This window comes from Alligator sinensis, unplaced genomic scaffold (genome assembly GCF_000455745.1).
Source record: "Alligator sinensis unplaced genomic scaffold, ASM45574v1 scaffold313_1, whole genome shotgun sequence".
In the NCBI taxonomy this organism is placed as follows: Eukaryota; Metazoa; Chordata; order Crocodylia; family Alligatoridae; genus Alligator; species Alligator sinensis.
Genome location: NW_005841939.1, coordinates 1,430,047 through 1,451,762, shown reverse-complemented (window position 1 = coordinate 1,451,762; position 21,716 = coordinate 1,430,047). Strand labels below are relative to the sequence as shown.

Genomic DNA, 21,716 nt, shown 5'->3' with positions numbered 1-21,716 from the left:
CCCCTCCTGGGCAAGGGCGAGCGGCAAAATAAGCTCCTTCCCTCCCCCCTCCACCAGACACTGGAGGGAGGGGGGAAATAACCCCCTCCCTGCCTTCTTCACCTAAGGTAGCCGTGCTGGCCGGCCTCTGGCCGTGCCCACACCCCTGCCACTGGAGTGGTGAGTGGGGAGCGACCCTCATGGATCAGCATTCCCTGTCATTGTTTCCTAGGAGTGCAAGCCTCTTTCCGGTGGGGAGACTGCACTGCGGGCAGGAGTGGGGTGGGCAGAGCTACCGCAGACCGTGGGGCAAGTGGCAGTGACTCTAGGGGGGTTCTGGGGGGTATGGCCACCCCTCTAAGCCCCAGTGCTGCTGCTTGCCCTGTGCAGTCTTCGAAGAGCAGGGGTGGGCATAGAGGCATGGCCAGAGGACAGCTGGTATGGCCCCCTTTGAAGGAGGCAGAGAGGGGGTTTCCGCCCCTACCACAGGCGCCTGGGAAGAAGCTTATTCCACCACTCACCCCACTCGGATCAATCAGTGGAGGCAGCCGTCAGAGCTGGCAGACCCTGGCTGTGGTGCCCCAGGAGCAGAGGAGGCGGAGGGGGGAATAAACCCCTTCCCTGCCCCCTTTGCCTCAGGGGGCCATGCTGGCCAGCCTCTGGCCATACACCCACCCCATCTGCTGCAGCAGTGAGGGGGGAGCACCAGGCAGACCCCAGCTCAGGTTCATGCCAGTGGGACAGGGAGGGGAGAATTAACCCCTCCTTGCCATTTCACTTGAGGCTACTGCTGGGGCTGACCACACCCCTGCACTGGAGCAGCAAGTGAAGAAATGGCTGGCAGGGACTGCTGTGCTTCTGCCAGTCAGACCGTGGTTGAGGTCTGTGATGGTGGGACAGGGGAGGGAGGAGGGAATAAACCTCTTCCCTGCCCCTTTCACCTTAGGGGGGGGCTGTTGTCTGGCTGGGCCCCCTGTGCTCCAGCTAGGGAGCAGTGGGGCAGGCCTAGCCCTCCTCCTCTGAAGCAGAGAGCACAGCCCCACCCAGGGCTGCAGAGCATGCTGGGATGCTGGGGGACTCTGATTTAACTTAAACCAGGAAGGGGTCTGGGACAGAAGTTCCATAAACCAATTTGACCTAAATCAGTTAAGTCTGATACTACATTCAACCAGGTTTATCTCAAACTGGTTTTGGCCATTTTGAAACTGGTTTATGTGCACTGAGCTTCTGCTCTGTTACAGGTTTAAACCAGTTTCTAATCACTTAAACCAGTCTATATGTAACGTCTGTCGCTAGTCAAACTGGCCAGGACTGCTGTGCTTTGGCCAGAACCCAATACTGTGTGATAGGCATGTTCTGAGCATACTTACCAGATCAAGTCTCCCAAGGGACGTAGAGGCTGGGTCACTTATCTTTTGGATTCAGGTCAGGTTTAGGTGGGCGCTAGGCGCCTAGCAAGTTTAGGTGCTTTCTAAGTTTAAACAATATCTGCCCTGGTTTTTTTTGTTTTTTTGGTTTTTTTGTTTAGTTTTTTGTTTGTTTTTTGTTTGTTTTGTTTTTGAATCCCTATCTTGAACTTAACCCCAGGTAACCTCTCTACAGTTGACCAGCTACATTGTCACCAGGTCAACATTCTCTCCTTCCCCCGCACCTGTCGCACACCTATTGTCTCCCATGGCCTCTGATTCTCACTGACATGCATTTGCATTTTCACAGACCTGCATTTTTAACATTGGCTTCTATTCCATCCAGGAGAACACAAAACACCAGCAGACACCCTCTGCTTGAAGAAGTGTGTTTGTGCCTGAAAGTTGCAAAGAATGATTTTTTCCAACGATTTAGTTGGTCTAATAAAATATATCACATTTACCCAAAGAACCTTGTCTGCCTGTGTCTTAAACTTAGGCACCCAAAGTCCTTTCAGGTGACTAGTAAGACCAATTCTCATTTCAGCTACAACACGTCTGGGAGACCAATCTTTGTGGAATCCAACCATTTAGTTTCTAGTGTAAATTCAGACATTCATATCTTGTTTGGCTTACATTCCATCTCCTTACATGGTTTATGGTGATTTTTGTTTATGTAGTCACTGCAGAGTTTCAACAAACAATTTACTTAAGTAGCATTTGCCTTCTACTGCATAAATATTCCAATTATTAGTAGGTTGAGTGACAGTGCTGGTTAGTCTTTTCAGATCTGATTTCATGTTTTTAATCCACTCTGATTTATTAGATGAGAGAGTCCTTTTCCTCAGCTTGTTCATAAAAGAAAATATCTCCTAAATGGGTTATATTACAATTGCTGTGATCAAAGTTGTGAACTTAATGGGAAATAGTCCACAATGAAAACCAGCTACTGATACTATACAGTGGGTTTCCCTCTGCAAGTATTAGCAGCAGTGGTTTTTCTGTATTTTGCTTCCGTATAGACTAGCAAGAATAGTTTGAGGAAAAATTTTGCAGCGTTTTGTAGCAATATAGCAGTGCCTATACTGCCCCCTGCTGCATCAGACCTAGCAAGAGCTACAGGATTACACTCTTAAGTCCAGTTATGCAAAGTAATTTAGGGACCTAATCCCTGTTGATTTCAACATACATATGTCTATTATGTTTACAAAAACAATTTAAGTTAAATGTTAGAATTTTTTTTTAATTCTCTTTTTCAAAATTGGGTCTTAAAACACAAGCCCTTCTTAGGCAAGGTAAACCAAGACATCAGTCAAAGAATTTCCCTTCATTTTGATAGTTTACATGTCGCTCTGGATGGGATGCAGTCTCAAATGTACAAATATAAATGTGTATTAGCTCTTGAAAGTATCTTCATTACTAGTGGGGAAGTTGATGATACATTATCCATTTTATGAGAAACACTTAGTAATTTGCAAACACTAAAAATGTAATAGAAGTGAGTCATAATTGCCATTAATTGCTCTCTTATACACGCACCTAACACATTATTGAGATATACTGTAATATTTAAGAATGTAAAATGTAAATATAAATATTTAAGTCCAAAATCACCTCAGCCGAAGCAAGTAGAAGATCCTGAGATCAAGAAAGATTGGTGTTTATGTGATGCATTTAATCTGTATTTAGGAAAATAAGGGCCAGTTTGTAACATTAGTTAATCATAAAAATCACTTATTTAAATCATGGTCTTTTGCTTGCTGATTTAAATCACAATTATAAATGTTGATTTTAAATCATTTATATTTAAGTGTATTGTGTATGAAAGCCATTGCCTCAGCACACCTCCAACTTTCATAGCCATACTTGAACCCAGTGAGTTTAGTAAGGAAGTAGGAGTTGCTTTACTCTGTTTCTTACTTTAAAATGCACTTTGTATATGTTAAACTTTTTTCTTTCTTTTTAATTCAGACATCAAAGCAAATGGATCGGCAGCCAAGTCTTTGCTCTCAGCTCTCTGTGATGCAGATGAGAAACAGTATGGCTAGCTCAAGTGACAGTGAGGATGGTTTGCAGCAGTTTCTTCGTGGGACTTCCTCTGCATCTTCTCTTCGTGAGTCTCCAAAACAAGAGATACACATTTTGGGTGCAGCCTCTCTAATAATTGCAGAATTCCTATTGACTTCAGTGCAAGCAGAACAGGAACACTTTGTGTATTACCTTTTTTTTGTTAGTCAGCTTTTTTATCAAGCTATAGGAAAGTTATGAGACGGTGCATATTGATTTTTGAATGGTAGCTACTGACACCAAAAGGCTGTAATAAAGTTTTGAGATATCTAATACCAATTTATGAGAAAGTGATGATAATACATACGTTGGTCCAATATTGGATCGGTACTGATATAAAGAAATTTGGCTATATCGGAAATCAGCCCAATGCCCAACATGCAGGCAGCAAGGAGCAGAGCCCGGCAGTGTGGAGAGTTGCGTGCAGCTTGTAAGTCCGTTGTGAAAGGGGAGGGGGGAGGGAAGGGACCTGGGGTGGGGGCATAACAGCACCCCTCATGTTGAGGTAGGGGGCAGATGCAGGCACTGCCCATCTGGGGCAGGGCAGGACAGGATGAAGCTGTGGCTCATTGTGGGGGTGGGGCGGGGGTGGTGGGGGGGGAGGCATTTGCCCCCGGATTTGGGCGGGACAGGTGGGCTGGAGTTGGGGCTGCGCTGGGCTCTTCTTGGTGGAGACTGGGCTTAGGGTGGGGGCTACGGAGCGGGCTGCAGCCACCCCACATTTTGCTGTAGCACCACTCCCAGTGCTGCCACTACTGTGCAACCAGCACAGCCCCAGCTCTTCCTGGCGCATGGGTGGAGGCAGGGCATTGAGCCGCTCTAATTAAAGCACCTGGAGCATCTCATGTATCAGTGTCCCTGCTCTTCAAAATGGTGGTGGGGGTGTGTTCAACAAGCTTTAGATAAAGCTCCCCCACCACCATTTTGAAGCATGGGAATACTCATACACGAGAAACAGGAGGCTGCTGGAGCGCAGTAATTGCCATGTTCCAGCAGACTCTATTTAATCGAGTTTGCTCTGACACATGGGAATTACAGCATGTCAGAGCAGTCTCTCTGCTCATGTATAGGCACCCTTTGGTGTTAGTTGCAAGTCAGATTTATTTTTCTTTATATCCCTTTTTATATATCTTCTAGAAAGGCCTGATTGTTGGCACTGACCTACATTAATGTCTGAATTCTCTCTCGTGTCACTACTTCTCCAGTTTAAGAAAGAAATTGCATGATTGTATTTGGGCAGTTGAGAGAAGGTCACGAGCAATTAGCTAAAACCGAAATTCGCTTGCAGAACTAACTGCAAAATGCTTAGACCAGTATTTCTGCTTTGGGAGAAACCAATCTAAATGGTCATCTATTTCAGAAATAATTGTATTATTCTGTATAAGGTGAACTGGTGTTTAACACTACTTGATAAAGCCCTCTTATCTGTTGTACTCCTTCTATTCAATATAATTTCTTCCAACAATTATTTTTTGCTTATTGATTAACATGGTGCCTGAGCTTCCCAGAGTGATAGAAGGGGATTAGTTGTTTCATTGATCTGCAGTGCTTCCAGGGAATTAAACTCTTTGCCTGGAGTAGTTGTGCAATCTGTTACTCCTAAATAACGTGTTCTTATGACACAGTTCCACTGTTGGAAATTAGCACTGCCTGAAGGCTAGTTTGATAGAGAACCACAGTTGAATCTGCAGGTTTCAAAAACAACATGAGCAAAATTGTGGCCATTCAGCTTCCCACTGTTACATTTTAAATAGCCATATAGCAGATTCTGTGTGTGAAGTATAATCAATAAGTGTTGGTTGTTTTTTTTTACTCCGTTGGACATGCATGTTAAGGCATACTTCACCAATATTTTCAGTTCCTTTCAGTCTGAAGCATAGTTTTTTAGTAAAACACAAAAACAAAACCCAGAATATATGGAGAAGTGGAGCAGGAAAAATATCTTCTGCCTTAGGAGATAGCAATAAAAGAGAGTTGCTTTGAATAAGGCTCTGCATAAATTATAACTCATTATTATGTGACAAGTTCTTGTGTGGGCTAAAGCTTCCCAGTACATAGATTTGTATTATATTTGATTATTACAATGTAGAAAAATCCTACTCTCCCAAGTACTTTATACTCACAAAAATTGAAATTTCTTCTTTTGATGGAGTTAAAAGTATTTTTCTTTAGATTATAGTTTTCCTGTGGTATTCCAAAATACAAACTCTTTAATTAATTTCTAAGAAATGTGTTTATGGGTATTTTCCTAGTGTTTTAGCAGAAAGGAGGAAAACATACTTATTACTAGAACTACTTAATAATAATAATAATAATAATAATAATAATAATAATAAAAAAATAACTACTTATTAATAGAACTGTGTTTTGAATTTAATTAACTAAAATAAACCCTAACTGTTTGCTCTTATGTTAAGGAAATAACCAACAAGAGTTCTATAATGCTTGTGGAGTGGGTCGTATGCAGCACGATGCTTTCTGTTGATAAGATCATATATTAACGCAACATCCTCAAAAAGGTATTAAAGTGGGGTTTGTTCACGATGTGTTCATGCTTGGACTTGAACTATATGATCCATCTGCGCACAACTTTCTAGTGAATGAAAATTTAATGTTTCTCTTTTTCAAAATATAAGTTAAGTACAAAATAATTTGGGTTGGAGCAGACATAATTTCAGCTAATTTTTTCTTTCAATGTGTTTAGTACTACGAAATAAGCATGCTGATGGTTAAAAGTAATTATTATGCAGGGTGCTGTAGTCTCTGTTGTCTGGTATCTGGTTTAATTAATTCAAGCACTTTGCTCATTTCTCTGAATTCTGTATTTGCAACTTTCTAAACTAAGAAGGAATGTAGAAGGATTTATTTTTGGTAATGCTTTCATTGGTGTTACCATAGTATGTGCACTTTTATATGCAGTACCCAGAATGTGGTTAAAAAGCGGGATAGGGTTTCACAGGAAATGCCTTTTTAATAGGCATTTGAACTTTAGGACCTGGAGACAGTGCAAGAGACTAGTGTATGGGAGGCCCAGGTTCAGGGCTGAGCCAAGGCTCTTGCACATCTGGCTAACAAAGGCTAGGAGCATGCCCTAGAGATTTTCCAGTGTTTGGAGAAAGCAAAGACGTTCACTGGGGCCAAACAATTTTACAGTATTAAGACAGATTCCCAACCCTGTTCTGCAGGCTCCTGCCTCCATGTTTCTAAGGTAAAGCATCTCAATCTTTGCTCAGCCCTAGAATTATCAGTAATTTCCTTAACATGATGGTGATCCCCCTAAGGAATTTGTTCATCTAGCTGAAACAATGGAGCATTATCTTAGATAATCTATACTTATATAAGCAGTTAAAAAAGAAATGGAAACTTTCAGCCAAAATTATCAGGTGGCCATTTTTATACATACAGTTTGCATCTGCTGTTTAGGCATTTGGATATCTAATCCACAACCATACCCACAGATTTTGGATTTAGAAATCTACGTGGACTAAACTGCACCCCAAAACTTTACCTGTTAAACTAAGTATATGAAAGCAGCCTTTAGTAAGCCTCATGTTTAATAAAATACATAATTATCTCTGCATGACAGCTAATTAAGTAGTTTGTTAAAATCATAAACGTTTGCATAAAAATATGTAATATTTAATACACTAAAACCACTAATTAATACCTATCAGTGTTTGCATGAGTGTAACTGTAAATCTGAACACTGTACTACAAAACATTATACTTGGAATGCAAGCTCCTTGGGAGGAGAGAATACTTCTTTGTTCTTTGTACAATATGTAGCACCAGGGAGTTCAGGACCATGACAAGAGCTCACTGGTGATATGGTAGTAAAAGTAATTGAGTTTTATTGCATACGTGATCGGTCGAAGTAATTTTTATACCAAGAATGTCACTTCTAACCATATGTTACAACTGCAAGGATTTTTTAAGATAAATGTTTTTATTCTTAACATATACTGAGATGCCCTCTGGCTGTCATGACCGTGTGCTGCTTGCCATTTTTCTTTTAGGATTATATTTTCATCTTTAAAATACTTTTTTACTGTTTTCAGTTATTGTATGCAAGCTGTTTATATACTTGTACTCCAGTTGTGAGTGTAGGGCTAAACTTTTAGAGAGGGAATCCAAAGAAGACAGGGAGCTAAACACAATTTTCTGAACAGACCATGGGAATATCCCTAGGTGACTAATTTTAAAGGCAATTTTGTGATTAAATCTCCAGGGTGAAAATTTCACTGTACAATAAATGCTCATATAGGTGAAACCTTGAAGTTTTTTTTTGTTTTGTTTTGTTTTTCTGGACAAAACAATTGGGTACGTCTGATTGTGTATTCTGTTTTAAGACTTGTGTGTGCTCCGTTTTAAAAAGCATTATGAATTGTTGCTTTGTCAGAAGACTCTTAGAGCGCTGAAACCATTTCAGTTATTGGCTATAGGGCCAAAGTTGTTAATGCCCCTCTTCTTTTTATTGCAGGTGTTTAGCTACTGAATGTTACCCTACCATTTAGTGTATTTTATCTCATGATCTTTTAAGAAGTGAAGCTATGACCATTTACTCCAGCTGAGATCTCTCCCAGTGAATTTAAGAATTTTGTTATGACTGCTGGTAATAGATCCAATACTGTTTGGGCTTTATTCCTTCAACCCAACCATTATTTTTTCAGGCAAATTACTGAATACTACAGTACTGCCAAGAACCCAATCTTATATGTCTTAGTCAGGCAAGACTTCTGTTAAACTCAAAGGGAGTTTTCCCAAAGTATAGATTGAAACTTTTGGTCCTCAAAGGTGATAATGATTCATACCTCCTTTTGGTACTTCACATCTAGAAGACTGAGTACCAAAGTCAGATGCATTACATTTCCCTGAGAAAATACTCAGTTCCTGGTATAGTTGGTGTTACTTTAGATTTCTTAATGTTCAGGCAGATCATCAGACCTGCCATATTTGTTTTATCACATATATATAAAAACAGTATGTGTATTTCAGTTTAACTTTCTCTTTTCTTTGAAATTGCGGCAGGCCGAGCATCTCCCTACATGAGAACTTCAGCAAAAATGAAACCGATAGAAGAAAGTGTTGAAGATGATGTCTTTGAAGCTTCATCTTCTACTAAGTCTGAAGTCCAGTGACTGCCTTAAACAGACATGGCCTCAAACAAGCAGTAGGCTTTGTACTTATGGCCAAAGGAAGAAGCTTATTTTGATGGGATTATAAAAACATTTGTTTTCAGAAAAGATACCACCCCATACATGTCAGTGATTGCTAGACAAAAACATTAGTTTTATTTTTTCTTTCTAAATAAAAAAGAAGAAAAGCTTATATGAATTTTGTTTTCACTAATTGGGCATGGTTTTTGAATCGTTGCTTTTTTTGCTTTGGCTCTCTGCCATGTTAAGTTCAGCTTTAAACAATGGACTGTTTCAAAATGTTATAGCTTTACTCAGTACACTTTTCAAAAGCATCCAGTTTCCATTTTCATAAGCTTCTTAGCCTAATGTAAATTTAAAAGTCAACAGAAAATTTGATATTTTAGAATTTTACCCAAGTTATTCGTATCTAAAACCATTTGTATTAATACTATAGTCTCAAAATGAAAATAACACATTTACTGGTATTACTATCTGTGAGGGGATACATGAGAAACGTGTTTAAAGAACTTTTAATTCAGCTGCTTCCTATTCATGCATTATGATAAACTAGAAAATTTTCTGCCCTGGGCAGCTGTAGTGACTGGATCATCAGTAAGAGCTGCCATTCTTGCCCCCTCTTTAAGATGGTGCTCAGAGCTGGTGCCTCGCTCACCCACTGCTACTTACACTGTTGCAATTATGTCTTCTGAAAGAAATAGCATGTGACCTGTAAACTGAAGAGCTCAGAAGAATGGTCATTTCTTGCCATGTCTCAAGTCTTTAGTTCAAAGTATAGCAGCAGTAAGGCTTCTGAAAGAAAAGGTGAAAACAAAAAAAGAATGTTTTAATGTGGGCAAAACAATGCATTTTCTCCTAGTCTGATTTTTTTTTTTTTTTTTTTTAATGGCCAAAGTGTTTTGGATGACATTTTCCAAATAAATGTGCCTGGAGCTAATACCTGTAGTTGAAATTTGGCAAAGTTACAGGTAAACTGAAAACAGATTCTTAATGGGATATATTGGGCAAGTGTTTAATAACAGGTTGCACTGTCATTGCCTATGATATAGTCACACAGAGATAAATACATAATATCTGTCATTATGTTCTTTTTAAATTTAATAAAAGTTATCAAATGATTTAAATTGTTAAATTAAATTATAGTATATAAGTCAGAATATGGAGACTACTACATTTACAGAAAATGAGATTATATCTAAGAATTGGAGTTTGGCTTAAAATGCAAAGGTCTATGTATGTTTTGGTACTACATTTATCATACTACACTTAACTGTGAAGTTAACTCTGACATGGTGTCCTTAAATCACCCTGTGCCAGTGGTATGTGGTTAGGATGACCATAAAGAAATCCAGGACATCTGGGACACCCCCCTCCACCCCCACAAGCCAGTGGCACTGCTGCAGGCAGTGGCAGAGATCTGCGGTCAGAGCTGCAGGTGCAGTTCAGCGGGGAGGTGGAGCTGCCTGGCACACCATGCCATTCCCCCTGCCTGTCAGACTACGCCCCGTACCTCTGCAGTTCTGAGACTCTCATTTTAATTTTCACGTTCAAAATCTGGGTCTGTCCCAGGCAAACCAGGACATATGTTCACCCTATATAAAATCTATTTATATATGATTCTAAAGCACTTGCAATACCAAAGTACGGTCCTTGGTGGCTAGATACATTTTGGCTCTCATTCTGAATATTCTTGCCTTTGTAGAGTGAAATCCCATTTTTAAGATTACATAATATGGCCTGTGGCTTGTTTGTTCTGGCCTCATTAAAATTGTCTCACTGATGGGAGGCATGGTTGCTAGTATATGTAAATAGATATTAAATATTTTTGACACCTTGCTTCATGTACATAGTAGATCATACTGGCTCTTTTGGGGCTGATGTAGTTTACCATGTAAATTCACAGTTTGCATTTTATTAAAAAAACAAACAACTTATTTGCAGACAGTATGATCTCCTTCAAGAGTCATTACCAGCTCTTGTGTAAGTTCCTCAGTCAAAATTTTTTCAAGATATGGGTCTGCGAAACCACAGTGGCTTCTTAGATCAGTTATCAGTATGGGGTAATTTTAACACGATTTAATATTTAAGACACATGTTTTTTATGTTTTTGTATATATATAGTCAGTAGCTGATTGTCAAGCAACTAGTCAGCCTTACTTTTATAGAGAAAGCACCATAGATAAAAGTCCTATTACTATATGCAATATTTTATTTTCTAAATAATAAAATGAGTGAATTAATAGACAAATTTGTATCTTTATAACTTACAACTAAGCAAACTTTAGGTGCGGGGCTGAGACTTTTTGATATCCATCTTCTTTAATAAAGGCAACAAATTTCAGCCAAGGGTGATATTTTTTTTTATAGGAATTTTTACAAACCAAGATTGTATGAAAATGTAGCTTTGATTTTTTTTTTTTTTTGTGGATAAAAATGTCATGAGGATAGTTTCAGTTATGACTTCACTGTGAAGGTTGTATATCCAGAACCGTGAAGTTTTTTCATTTACAACACAGCCAGTCTTGAGTTCCCAGACAGCCATGCAATGTGCAGCTGAGAGATCAGGAGCTCAAATGCTCTCTGGATTCTGGGCTGGGAACACTGTGGAGCCAACAGTCTCCATTCCTTGGGTGGGATGTTTAACTGCTTCTAAATAGCCCCTCTAACAAACAATGCCTCTCTCCAGTTTCCTTTAGCTAGAGGAAGGGCTCTACCACATGATCTTCAGTGGGAAAGGACTAGAAAGGGAATGTTATCCTTTTTTCCTGGGCTGCACAAGAATTGTTTTAACCACAGGAAACTGACCTGTCCACATTTGAATACTCCACATAGATGAACTAGCCTTCTAAGCAAGGGCGACTGGTGCCTCCCAAGTCTGGGAGGGGCACCAGCTGCCGATTGCCGACGGGGGGGCATCCCTCAGTGGCCAATGGCTGACCCCAGAAACACCGGAGGCAAAACCAGAAGTACCACCAGCGTTTCTCTTGGCACCCCCACCCCCTAGCGGGCGCCAATCTCAAGCAGGGCACCGGCTGGCACTTACCTTGGTGCCCCCACTCCCTGGCCAGTGAGGGCCAATCTCAGGGCAAGTTGCCTATGCTTCTAAGGCTGTGATTCTCAATCGGGTGCTATGCAGCCTTTTGAAGGATGCTACAGGAACTGTGAGGAGATAAGTGAGGTGTGAAAAGGAAAGTAGATAAGGGCAGGCTTAGACTCTCCCTGCCTGGCTGCTCCCTTGCCCACATGGCCTGGCCCCTCTGCAAGCAGGTAAGCACTGTAATAAATATTGTTGTATTTGAAATGGGGTGCCACTTAATTCACAAAAGTTATGGAGGGTACCTTGAGTCTAAAAAGGTTGAGAACTGTTTGAAGGTTTTGTCCATTGGGAGGAACAGTACATTGCTAGACAGAAAGGAGAGTAAGAGGCAGGATGGTTGAGACAACTTCTGTTACCCTGCCCTGGTGTAACACTTGCTCCTCCAGTTCCCAGCTCTTCCCTTAAACAGGAATATTAGGTGGGAGACGCATTTTTCTGTTCAGTAAGAAACCAAGTGCAAAACCAGGAGTTACTGAAGAAATCGGCAGAATTTCTGTGTAACATGTATTCTCCCTTCCCATTTTCTTTTTCTTTCTTTCTTTCTTTCTTTCTCTCTCTCTCTCTCTCTCTATATCAGGGCTGTTCTGTGTTGCCTTGTCAATTCAGATGCCAGTCCTGCAATGAACAATGCATTGGCAGACTTCTAAGTATACATAGAGCCCATATTACTGGCAGTGGGGCTCTGCATAGACACAGCTGGCTACCTCCACATTGCAAGGATTAGAGGCAGAGACTATAACTTGCTGGGATCTCAGCCATCTGTAGGAATGTAATCTAATGACTGTAAAACAGTGCATGGCAGTGGCAGCTATAGCAATAATAAACACTAGTCATGGTGATGAATAGCTATCCTTATCTACAACTTTACATTTTATCACCTGGAAATAAATTTATAAAAGCATTTTAAAGTTTCCCAGTAAATAGCAAAATTATACTAAATAGCAAATTTAATCTTACTTGTGTATGTGTGTACACAATTTATAAAGTGTTAACTTTTTGGTTATTTTTTCAAATTGATTGCCATATAAGTTAAAATATCCTATAGACTAATTTAGTGTATTCTGAAGAATTGTCCTTTCCCAGGGCTGTTACTGAAGGAAAGTAAAATTATTCTAAAATCATTCAACTCTGATGGAGTGTTTGTGTGCTTTTCAGCAGGCCAGACCATTAAGCCCTTTTTATCCTGCTTCGGGCATGCAGTAGTAAATCAGGCAAAGAAAGGAAGCAATCAGAACAATCTGTTTAAAATAAAATTGTTTGACATCCTTGATACTTTAAAATCATGCATCAAACACAATCTGTGCTACATGTAGTACTTCTGAACTCCTATAGCCAACAGTTATTTGCTAACTAGAGAGATGTGAATAACCAGGAAATACAGAATTTAGTTTGACACTATTTAAGTAATATGGTTTCAACACATGGAGTATGGATGTTGGCCTTCGATGTTCACAAAGGTAAAAGAAAGCAAAGCATGTGTGTCACATACTTCTGCATATCATGGAGACATACTATTAAATTATGTTAACTAAGCTTATAAGGCTGGGGGCAAAAAGTCATTTCTGGCTGAAAGATGCATAGTTTAGCGAACAGTATTGTATTTTTTGCTTGATTCTTAGATTTACGAAGCTTTTATCCGTAGTCCTTGCAACTGTAACTTTATTTGCATGCATAAGTGTTGGCCTGAGCAGGCCCCTAATATCAAAATACACATAACATACATTGTCTAAAATAAAATGGAATGGAACCTCATGTAAATGCATCACAGTAGAAGTAAACAGCAGGTTCTTCTAGTCCTACATCAATATTTTCAAAATTAGGCACCTACATCTCTGTTTAGGGGGGAGAAATGACCTGTTTTATAGCTGCTAAACAGTTAACAGTTTTAATTAAAATTGGTTAACAGTGGCTGTATGTATTTGGTTGTTTTAAAGTTTAAACATCCTCATGTATGCATGAGTTTCAATTATATGATAGAAGCATTCAGTAAATAGCAAATTCAGAATAAGCCAATTCAGCAGTCAAAACAGCATGAACATTGTTCAGATGTTTTTAAATGGGTATTAGTATAAACAAATACACTGTTTAAATGTGACAAGATCATGATGTGAAAACTATGGACTTAAACCTTTTTCTGTAAGGTTTAATTAGCACAAAAGTTACATTAGGAATAAAGTACAACATTTTAATGTCTACAGGATCTGTATTTGATACAACATCTTAAGAGTGCAAAGCAACAATATGAAACAGGCACTTCAATTTTCTCCTTAATTTGGTAACTACTACAGTAGTAAAATTCTAACAATAAAAAATTAAGGGTTGGATCCTGCAATGGATCCCTGGCATATATGCAGATTCACACTGCAAAAAGTAAAGCCTGGGAGTGTCGCTCTCACTCTCGCTCTCTCCCTGTACACAAGAAATGGCAATTTCACAAGCAATGTTATGGTTGATAGGTTTTCACAGTACACATTCACAAAGCATTTTCATGGAACCTTGGAGAGTGAAATTTTAGTGACACATGCTCCAGTGTTATTACTGGAAGAAATAGCAACAGTTATTTTAATTATTATTTCAGAAATGTGGTAGTCATAGGAAGTACCTCTTGGATTGAGTAAAATGTTGTTTTTCCTCCCTCTTGCAATGTTGGTCACAGCTGTTTCTGATTAAAAAGGAATGGGTTCTCAGTGCTTAAGGGATTAATAAGAGAAGACAAACTGTCTTAATTAATTAGCCCTGACATTTAAACTTCCTGAGAGCATGATGATAATATGAGAGTCATTAGAGATTTCAGAGGGGCAATGCTAAAACAAAAGTTTCTTGAGTATTCAGTATTGCTTGGGCTATCTCAAGTAATACTGGGATATCTATATCTACATGCCTCTTTCTTTTTTTAAATAAAAGATTTATAAAAAGGTTTGGAAAGGTAGCACAATTCAGTTGGCTTCTGTTTGGTTATTTTCATTAAGCAAATGGCGTATCAGCTGATATGAATATATACACTGTGCACAAAACAACCCAGTACAGATATTAGGGGAAATTAGTGTTTTAAATGTTAACCAAATTTTGATTCACAAGAAGATTTTTTTCTTAGAGTTTAATAGATGCACAACTTTTTAGAAAATGCGTGTGTGTGTGTGTGTTATATTTATTTATCGAGATAGATAGAGCTAATGCACGCTCACGCTCTCTCTCTCTCTCTCTAAAGAACTGGAGTATAATTCTAGACTTGATATGATGACTGTTCTTTTTTAGGCCTTGAAGTAGTTTGCCAAGAATTAGGGTGAAGCGTACCTGCCTACATGTCCCAAAATCACTCCTGACACTTTTTTGAAGATAGCACAAGAGTGACTTCAGTCTTCTGGATGGCTGATGGTTTTAAGAATTAAGAATACAATTCACCCAAACAAAAGACCCCTTTCACTACTTTAAGCCCCACATTCAAAGCTTAAGTAAAAATAGGACCTTAAGTGGGCCTTCTGCACTTAGGTGCATATTCATATATTGCATATTCTCCCAAATACCTTTGCTATTACAATTCTCCAATGAGGACCATCCGGTCATTATAATTTATGGCACTTGAGCTTTTTATGCTGCTCCTTAACTTCCCCCTTAGAGATTAATATCTATTAAGGCCACATCCTTATTTCCTGTGCAAAGTGCTTTTGGGATAAGAATTCCCTCTCATCCTTTGTAGTAAATGCCTGCTAAAAGTGAAGCATCTTGAAAACTGCCAACTTATGTCCTCTTGCATCACCTTGCTTGTTCCCTGATACCAAGCGCTGTTTACATTTTAGAAAACTGGGGGATCTAAGAGTACAAAGCAAATGCTTTGCTGAGGATCCTATGAAATAAGTTAAAATTTATTTCCCTTTTTAAGTGGGGAGGTTTTAAAGTACTTCAACTTTTGGGGGGTTTTTTATACATAATTTTCCTCATGCTCTCCACCGTCCTGTGGTTTTACAAAATAACAAAATCGTACTAAGTGTTTTTTTTGTCTTTTCTCCAGTTGCTATGTAACAAGCACAAACAAACAGTATTCTGGTCTGCAGAATATATATTAAACCTGTGACATCTTTCAGAAACGGGATACTCTGGATTCAGCATCCTCTATTTAATATAACACTCAGTTGGGACCTGAGAATGAGGCCTAGGGAATTTGGAACAGAAACCTAGGGTGCAAGCCTGGTGCATTAAGGTCAGTGAGAGGACGGCTATTCTTAAGGCAGTGATTCTCAACCACGGTGCCTTGCGATCCTTTCCATGGTGCCACACAATGTTAGAAGTGTTAGGTGTACAAACGTGATTCACAAGATGAGCCTAGAGATTTCAAATAGGAATCCATAGTGTTAAAGCCATTCTGATGTGTTGTGGTCTTCCTTACTTCTATGTAACAAAAGAATTGCTCTATTATTTTTCCATAATCACAAAATGAGGGAAAACTAAGAGCTGGCATTTTCTGAGGGATTCATTCAGTTTAATGAGAAGTGCCTTGAGTCTAGCAAGGATGAAAACTACTGCCTTGAGAATTGTTTGACTTTGAAAACTCATTAAATGGGTGAATTTCTAGAATGCTCAAGACACTATTGCTATAGGCTGTGTGTAGATGAAACGAGGGGCATGGGTGCATGACACTTTAAAGTAGGTTAAATGCTTTTGCACCGCTTTAATGGTGTTGGTGTTTGCACGCATCGAAGGCATATTGCACAGTAATTCCGGCCGCTGTAGCAAATTCAGCGGTGTACAGTAACGTGCCTTAAATGACTTGGGGTGCAGCAAACTAAAACTCCGAAGAGTTTTAGTTTGCTGCCCTAAAGCCGTGGAGTGAAGCGCTGGTCTCTGTGCAGCTCAGGGGCTCTGCTGGGCAGGCCCCAGCAGCTTTACCTGGAGCCTGGGGGCCTCCCGGGATAGGAGCTACAGCAAACCTGCCACTTGGAGCCTGGCTGGCAGCCAGAGTGTGGCTCGGGCTGGCCAGGCTCCAGTTTCTGGTGGTTCACACTGCTGCCACGTGCTCTGCATTGCTTTTTTTTTTTTTTGGCACCCTTTTTTAGATACTGGGATATTCCGGTATCTAATTTTGCCACCATGCTGCAAATATGCAGCATGGAGAATGGGTTAACTTGCACAGCAGGTTCCCGCTGAAGGGGACACAGCTGAAGGATTTAATTCTAAGGATCTCATTTTAAAACTTGTACCTAAAACAACATAAGTTTTTTACTGTTGAGGGGAAGAAAGCAAGACTCCTTTTCTTTCCTATTGGTAAGAAACCTCACTGATTTTTGTATCTATAGCTATGTCAACATAATATATAGTCTGTTTTATATTTCTTTGGAGATTTTATTGTATTTGCATGTAGAATTAATTCATTTTCCTCCAAAGTCCTTAAGAACCTGATTCAGCCCTCATCAAAATCAATGCAAGTTACTCCCCTTCTTTCACACCAATAAGCATTTAGTCAGAAGGTATCATTAAAGCAAGACAGAGCTAGTTACAGTGTTCTAAGTTCAGTGAGTAGAAAGCTGAAAGACATAATACAATAATACAGCGCTCAACAAAAAGTCTTAACCTCTTAGGATTTTTAACTGTTAGCTGGGGGTGGGGAGAGAATAAAAAATCAAGAGTGGATTGGCAAATGAGGTAATTTGTTTTTTCCTTTAAAAAAAAGGCCCACTTCAGGGGGCAGGGAAATTGTCATTTTTTTAAATTAAGTTTTGTCAGAATGCTGGAATATTTCAATCCGCTCCATAAAAGTACTTTCAAATCTTCTGGCTGATGCAGGTGGAGAAGAATGTATTTTCCTAACAATGAAAGGAATGACAATAGGTAAAGAATTTGAAAGATTTCTGTTGGGAGTCATTTTAGCCTTTCTGGGTGAGGACTGGTTGGTTCCCAATTTTGTGTCAGTTTATCATAATTGGTCAAAAGAATGATTATTCTGTGGCTTAGATCAAGCTAGTTGCTGGTATTCTCCAGGTAGCAGGAAGAGGGCTGAAGAGCTATTTTTTTCATTTCTACAAATACACGAATGCTTGAGAGATGTTTTGTCTAACTTGAAGAACAGGGAATTAGTGTAAAATTGAGGAAGTTTACCAACTAACTGAACAAGGGGGAATTTAAAATCATAAAAAACATCACTTTTAAATTTCTTCCTAAATTTTCAATTTGCATCGGTACATAGTTGTACCCCATGAAAAAAACTGCAGCATGGAACTTAGGTCTGTGGGGTGGGAAGGGGGTGGGGAGGGGGGTTGGTCAATAGGATGTGTTGAAAGCTGATTAAGTAGATAAGTCCTGAGGTAGAACATGTAAAAACTAAGAATTGATTATATTTATAAGGCAGCACTAAAACAGGTAAACAGCATCCTCTACTGGGGATAAATCCAAACACTCTCTTTATAATAATAGTGTTTTTTCTAAAAATATGATTACTAATACTTCTTGGGCTTTTGAACAATTAAGTTCTCAGTAAGGTCCTGATTGTCCAAAGGCTTGTGCACATGCTTAGCCTTCAGCACTGTGATAAGTACCACTGAATCCACAGTACTACTCACAGGGCACAAAGTTAAGCATAAGTATAAATCTTCACAGGTTTGGGGCATGAAGTGTGATCCTTGTTTAATGAACTTAAAGGGAAAGGTTGTTACAACAGTTAGAAAATGTACAGGTCAACAGCAAGGAAGGGAATGGCACTGGTTTCTTAGCTGTCCAAATCTAAATAAAAGTACCTTTGGGTAGCCACCCCCTGTGACCCTAACATGATATTTTAAAATGCATCACAGTGCCCTAAATGCTTAACAGAATGATTTCACTTTGGGTACCATAAGAAAGCCAAGCAACTTAAAAATCTACCTCCATTTTCATATGTCTGCCTTATGCATCCTAAGTAGGCACAATAAGGCACATTGTACAGGACATTTCACAATGCGCAAACACTGCAATTTTGTTACAATGTTATACCACTTGTCTCGGACGGCCAGAGCCGACTCGAGTTGCGTTAGAAATTGGTCGCACGTTAGGGCGGGCTGGTGAATGGAGAGGCAGACACAACTTATCGGTTGCAAAAAACGTTTACTCACGCCGCTTGCAGTCACGACACAGGTGGTCCGGTCGTCGGAACAACCACACGAGTTGTTCCAGCTGGCGGGGCCCAAGCCAGTTAATCCGTCTGCAATTCGAAGCCGGCGGGGAAAGGGTACGTCGGGGATTGCGCTCAGCGACGGGAAGAAAGATCGATAGGTGATCAGTCTATCGATCGGCAGCCGCAAGTCAGATAACTTCAGAGGCACTCTGCAGCGTGCTCAAAGCTCTTTGACTTGGGCAGAAGTCGTGTGGAATTTTAACCGGCCAGCGAGTCGATTACTAGCCGCCACGTGTGAATAATTTAGCACTGGCCAATAGCGGGGCACAAATTTACATCCGAATAGCAGGAACTCTTTGCACCGTGCATTTCTGTGCTGCAAAGAAGAAATGCACCCTGCAAAGGAAACTGCAAATTGGCGGGAACTCTCTCCTACACGCGGGTTCTCAATTGCAGCAGAACACTCTGCCGTGCAAAGGAGCTCTCGTGTGGCCAGGAAATTCCATAGTGCCGAGGCACCAAAATCACTGGGTCGTGACACCACTGAAGAAATTCTTGCTGCTCCACCAAGCCATTCTTACCCGGTAGCAGTGAGTGTGATGATTTCTATTCCTCTCCAGTACTGCCTTTGTTGTGGTAGTCAAAGTACGTTAGAAGCACCAAAGAAGAAATTAAAACAGTCCAAATCCCTATATCAGGATCTTTTGGGAGATGAAACACCATCGATATAAAATAGCAGCTGTAAATTCTTCTCAGTAACAACTAGTTGGAAATGTTTGTTAAACAAGCTTTGTTTTAGTGAAAGACGGCATTTCTCCCAAAAACTTTTGTGGAAAAGTTCCATTTATTTTGAATTGTCCACCCTTTGGACCAAAAAAGCTGTTTGTTTTTGAATTTTCAAAACTAAGAGGCATCAATATTTTTCAGAAAATAGTCTATTTTTCTGTCATCTCTGCTGACCTGCTGTTATGACCATCTATAATAATAGCTAGTGAATTGCCTGGTAAGAATGACAGAGGGGACCAGCAGGATTGGAGCGCCGCCACCCACCACCCCGCACCGCTGCAGTCTCCCAGGAGCAGGGGGGTGGTAAAGCTTGCCCTGCCATCCCCTCTGTCACCCTCCGCCAGCACCCTGTGCTGCCGCAGCCTCCAAGGAGCAGGGCCAGGGGGGTGAGGCCAGTGGTGCTGGCCTAGCCACCCCGCTCCGTCCCCACCATCATGGCAGTGCTCCGCTGTCCCACTTGGCCCCCACCGTTCCCTCCGTCCCCCTCCGCCTCCACCCCGTGCCGCCACCTAAAAGCTAGAGAGTTCCAAGAGTCCCCCCGCCCCCCATCCCCCCACTCTGCGTCTGGCCCTGCTAAGGGCCATACTTCACAATTGATTTGACTGATCTTGTCTGATTAATTTTTTACTTTTCCAATTTATGAAGATCAATTTTACTTCTAATCCTGCCTTCCAAGGTGCCTGACAACCCCCTTTCAGCTTGGTGTGATCTGCACATGTTTACAAGTGTGCTCTCTATTCTTTCATCCAAGATTTTGATGCGAACATTGAACAGAAGTAGGGATATGATGGATGCCTGTGGGATCCCTTCAGAGGCCTTCTCAGTTGGACAGCAAACAGCTGATATACTGTGAAAATCCCCCCCCCCTCCCAGTGGTAATCCCACCTGACATATAGATCATGCTTACTTAGCTTACTTACAAAAACATCATGTTGGACATTGTCAAAGGCCTTAGTAAAGTCAAGGTATATCACATCTACTGCATTCCCTTTTCCATTTGTCTAGTTACCCTACCAAAGGAGAAAATTACATTGGCTTGACATGGTGTATTCTTGACCACGCAAAGTGTTTTTATTGATTTTATTATCTTCTAAGCACTTGTAGATCAATTATTTAATAATTTTGTTCCAGTATCTTTCCTGGGATTAGTTAGGCTGACTGTTGTGTAATTCCCTGGGTCTTCTTTTTCCCACAATACCATTTTCAAATCCTTTGGGGCCTCCCTTGTCCTCCTTGAGTTCTTGAAGAAAATTGCCAATAGTTTAGAGCCGTCTTTGTTTAGTTCCTTACTCTCCCTTAAGAGTGTTATCAGGCCCTGCTGACTGAAACAAAACCATGGTATCCAAACATTCTTTGACCTTTTATGTCCATGTTCTGGCCTGCATGCCCTTTTCCTTGTTAACCACTTAATTAACAAATTAATATTTAGGTATTGAGTTACAATTAACCTTTTTTTGTAAAGACCGAAGCGAAAAAAATATCCACTACTTCAGGTTTTTTTTCTGTATCCCCCATTATTTCCTTTCTTTTCCCGTTTAGTAATGATCCTAGTCTTCCTTTTAGTTTCCTCTTGTAATATACTTATAGTTTCTTTCTTGTTTCTTTTTTATATCCCCAAATAACTGAAACTAATTTTATACCTTATGCCATCCAATTTTTTTGTGCTATTCCTTTTTAATGGTCTTTAGTCATATGCCTTTGTTTCAGCTTTTTATGTGACTCTTTTTAGATTTTAAGGTCCTTAAAAGACTGATGATGCAGCCACATTGAGATGCTACTTACCTTTTCTTTGCTTTGGACTAGTTTGCCTTTGTGCCTTTTGTTATGGACCCCATTATGTTTTGGGGGCTCTCAGCATGTCATGGATGTTTTCTTGTGCTTAGTATACTGATTTAGCATGGATGGTCTTGTTTGAAAGCCCATGTTATGCTGTATCCATTTATGTTGCTTTTATCACTATAGATTATGTTATACTATCTATGTATAGCTTTATAATTTTGGACATGGTTCAGGCAAGGGACCAAGGCATTCATACTTAAAGATTTATTTCAGGCAGACATGGGCAGAAGGAGATGTTATTGTACTGGGCAACCCAGGGCAGACAGAGATCTGCCTGCAATGGGGAAATCAACTCCACAATAAAAGAA

At 40.1% G+C, this 21,716-nt stretch overlaps 1 protein-coding gene across 12 annotated transcripts in view; it reads left to right on the top strand.

Moving 5' to 3' along the window:
* Nucleotides 1-8,780, top strand: part of LOC102384676 (blood vessel epicardial substance) — a 75,904-nt gene extending 67,124 nt beyond the window's left edge. For 11 of the 12 annotated variants that reach the window (XM_025199214.1, XM_025199215.1, XM_025199209.1 and 8 more), the window contains 2 exons: nucleotides 3,357-3,498; nucleotides 8,481-8,780. In XM_025199214.1, the coding sequence (XP_025054999.1) occupies nucleotides 3,357-3,498; nucleotides 8,481-8,590 (252 nt within the window). In that variant the 3' untranslated portion in view covers nucleotides 8,591-8,780. Of the gene's footprint in view, nucleotides 1-3,356; nucleotides 3,499-5,869; nucleotides 5,972-8,480 lie in introns of all 12 variants that reach the window. The other variant, XM_014518096.2, reaches the window with a different exon arrangement.
* Nucleotides 8,781-21,716: the final 12,936 nt, after the last annotated feature.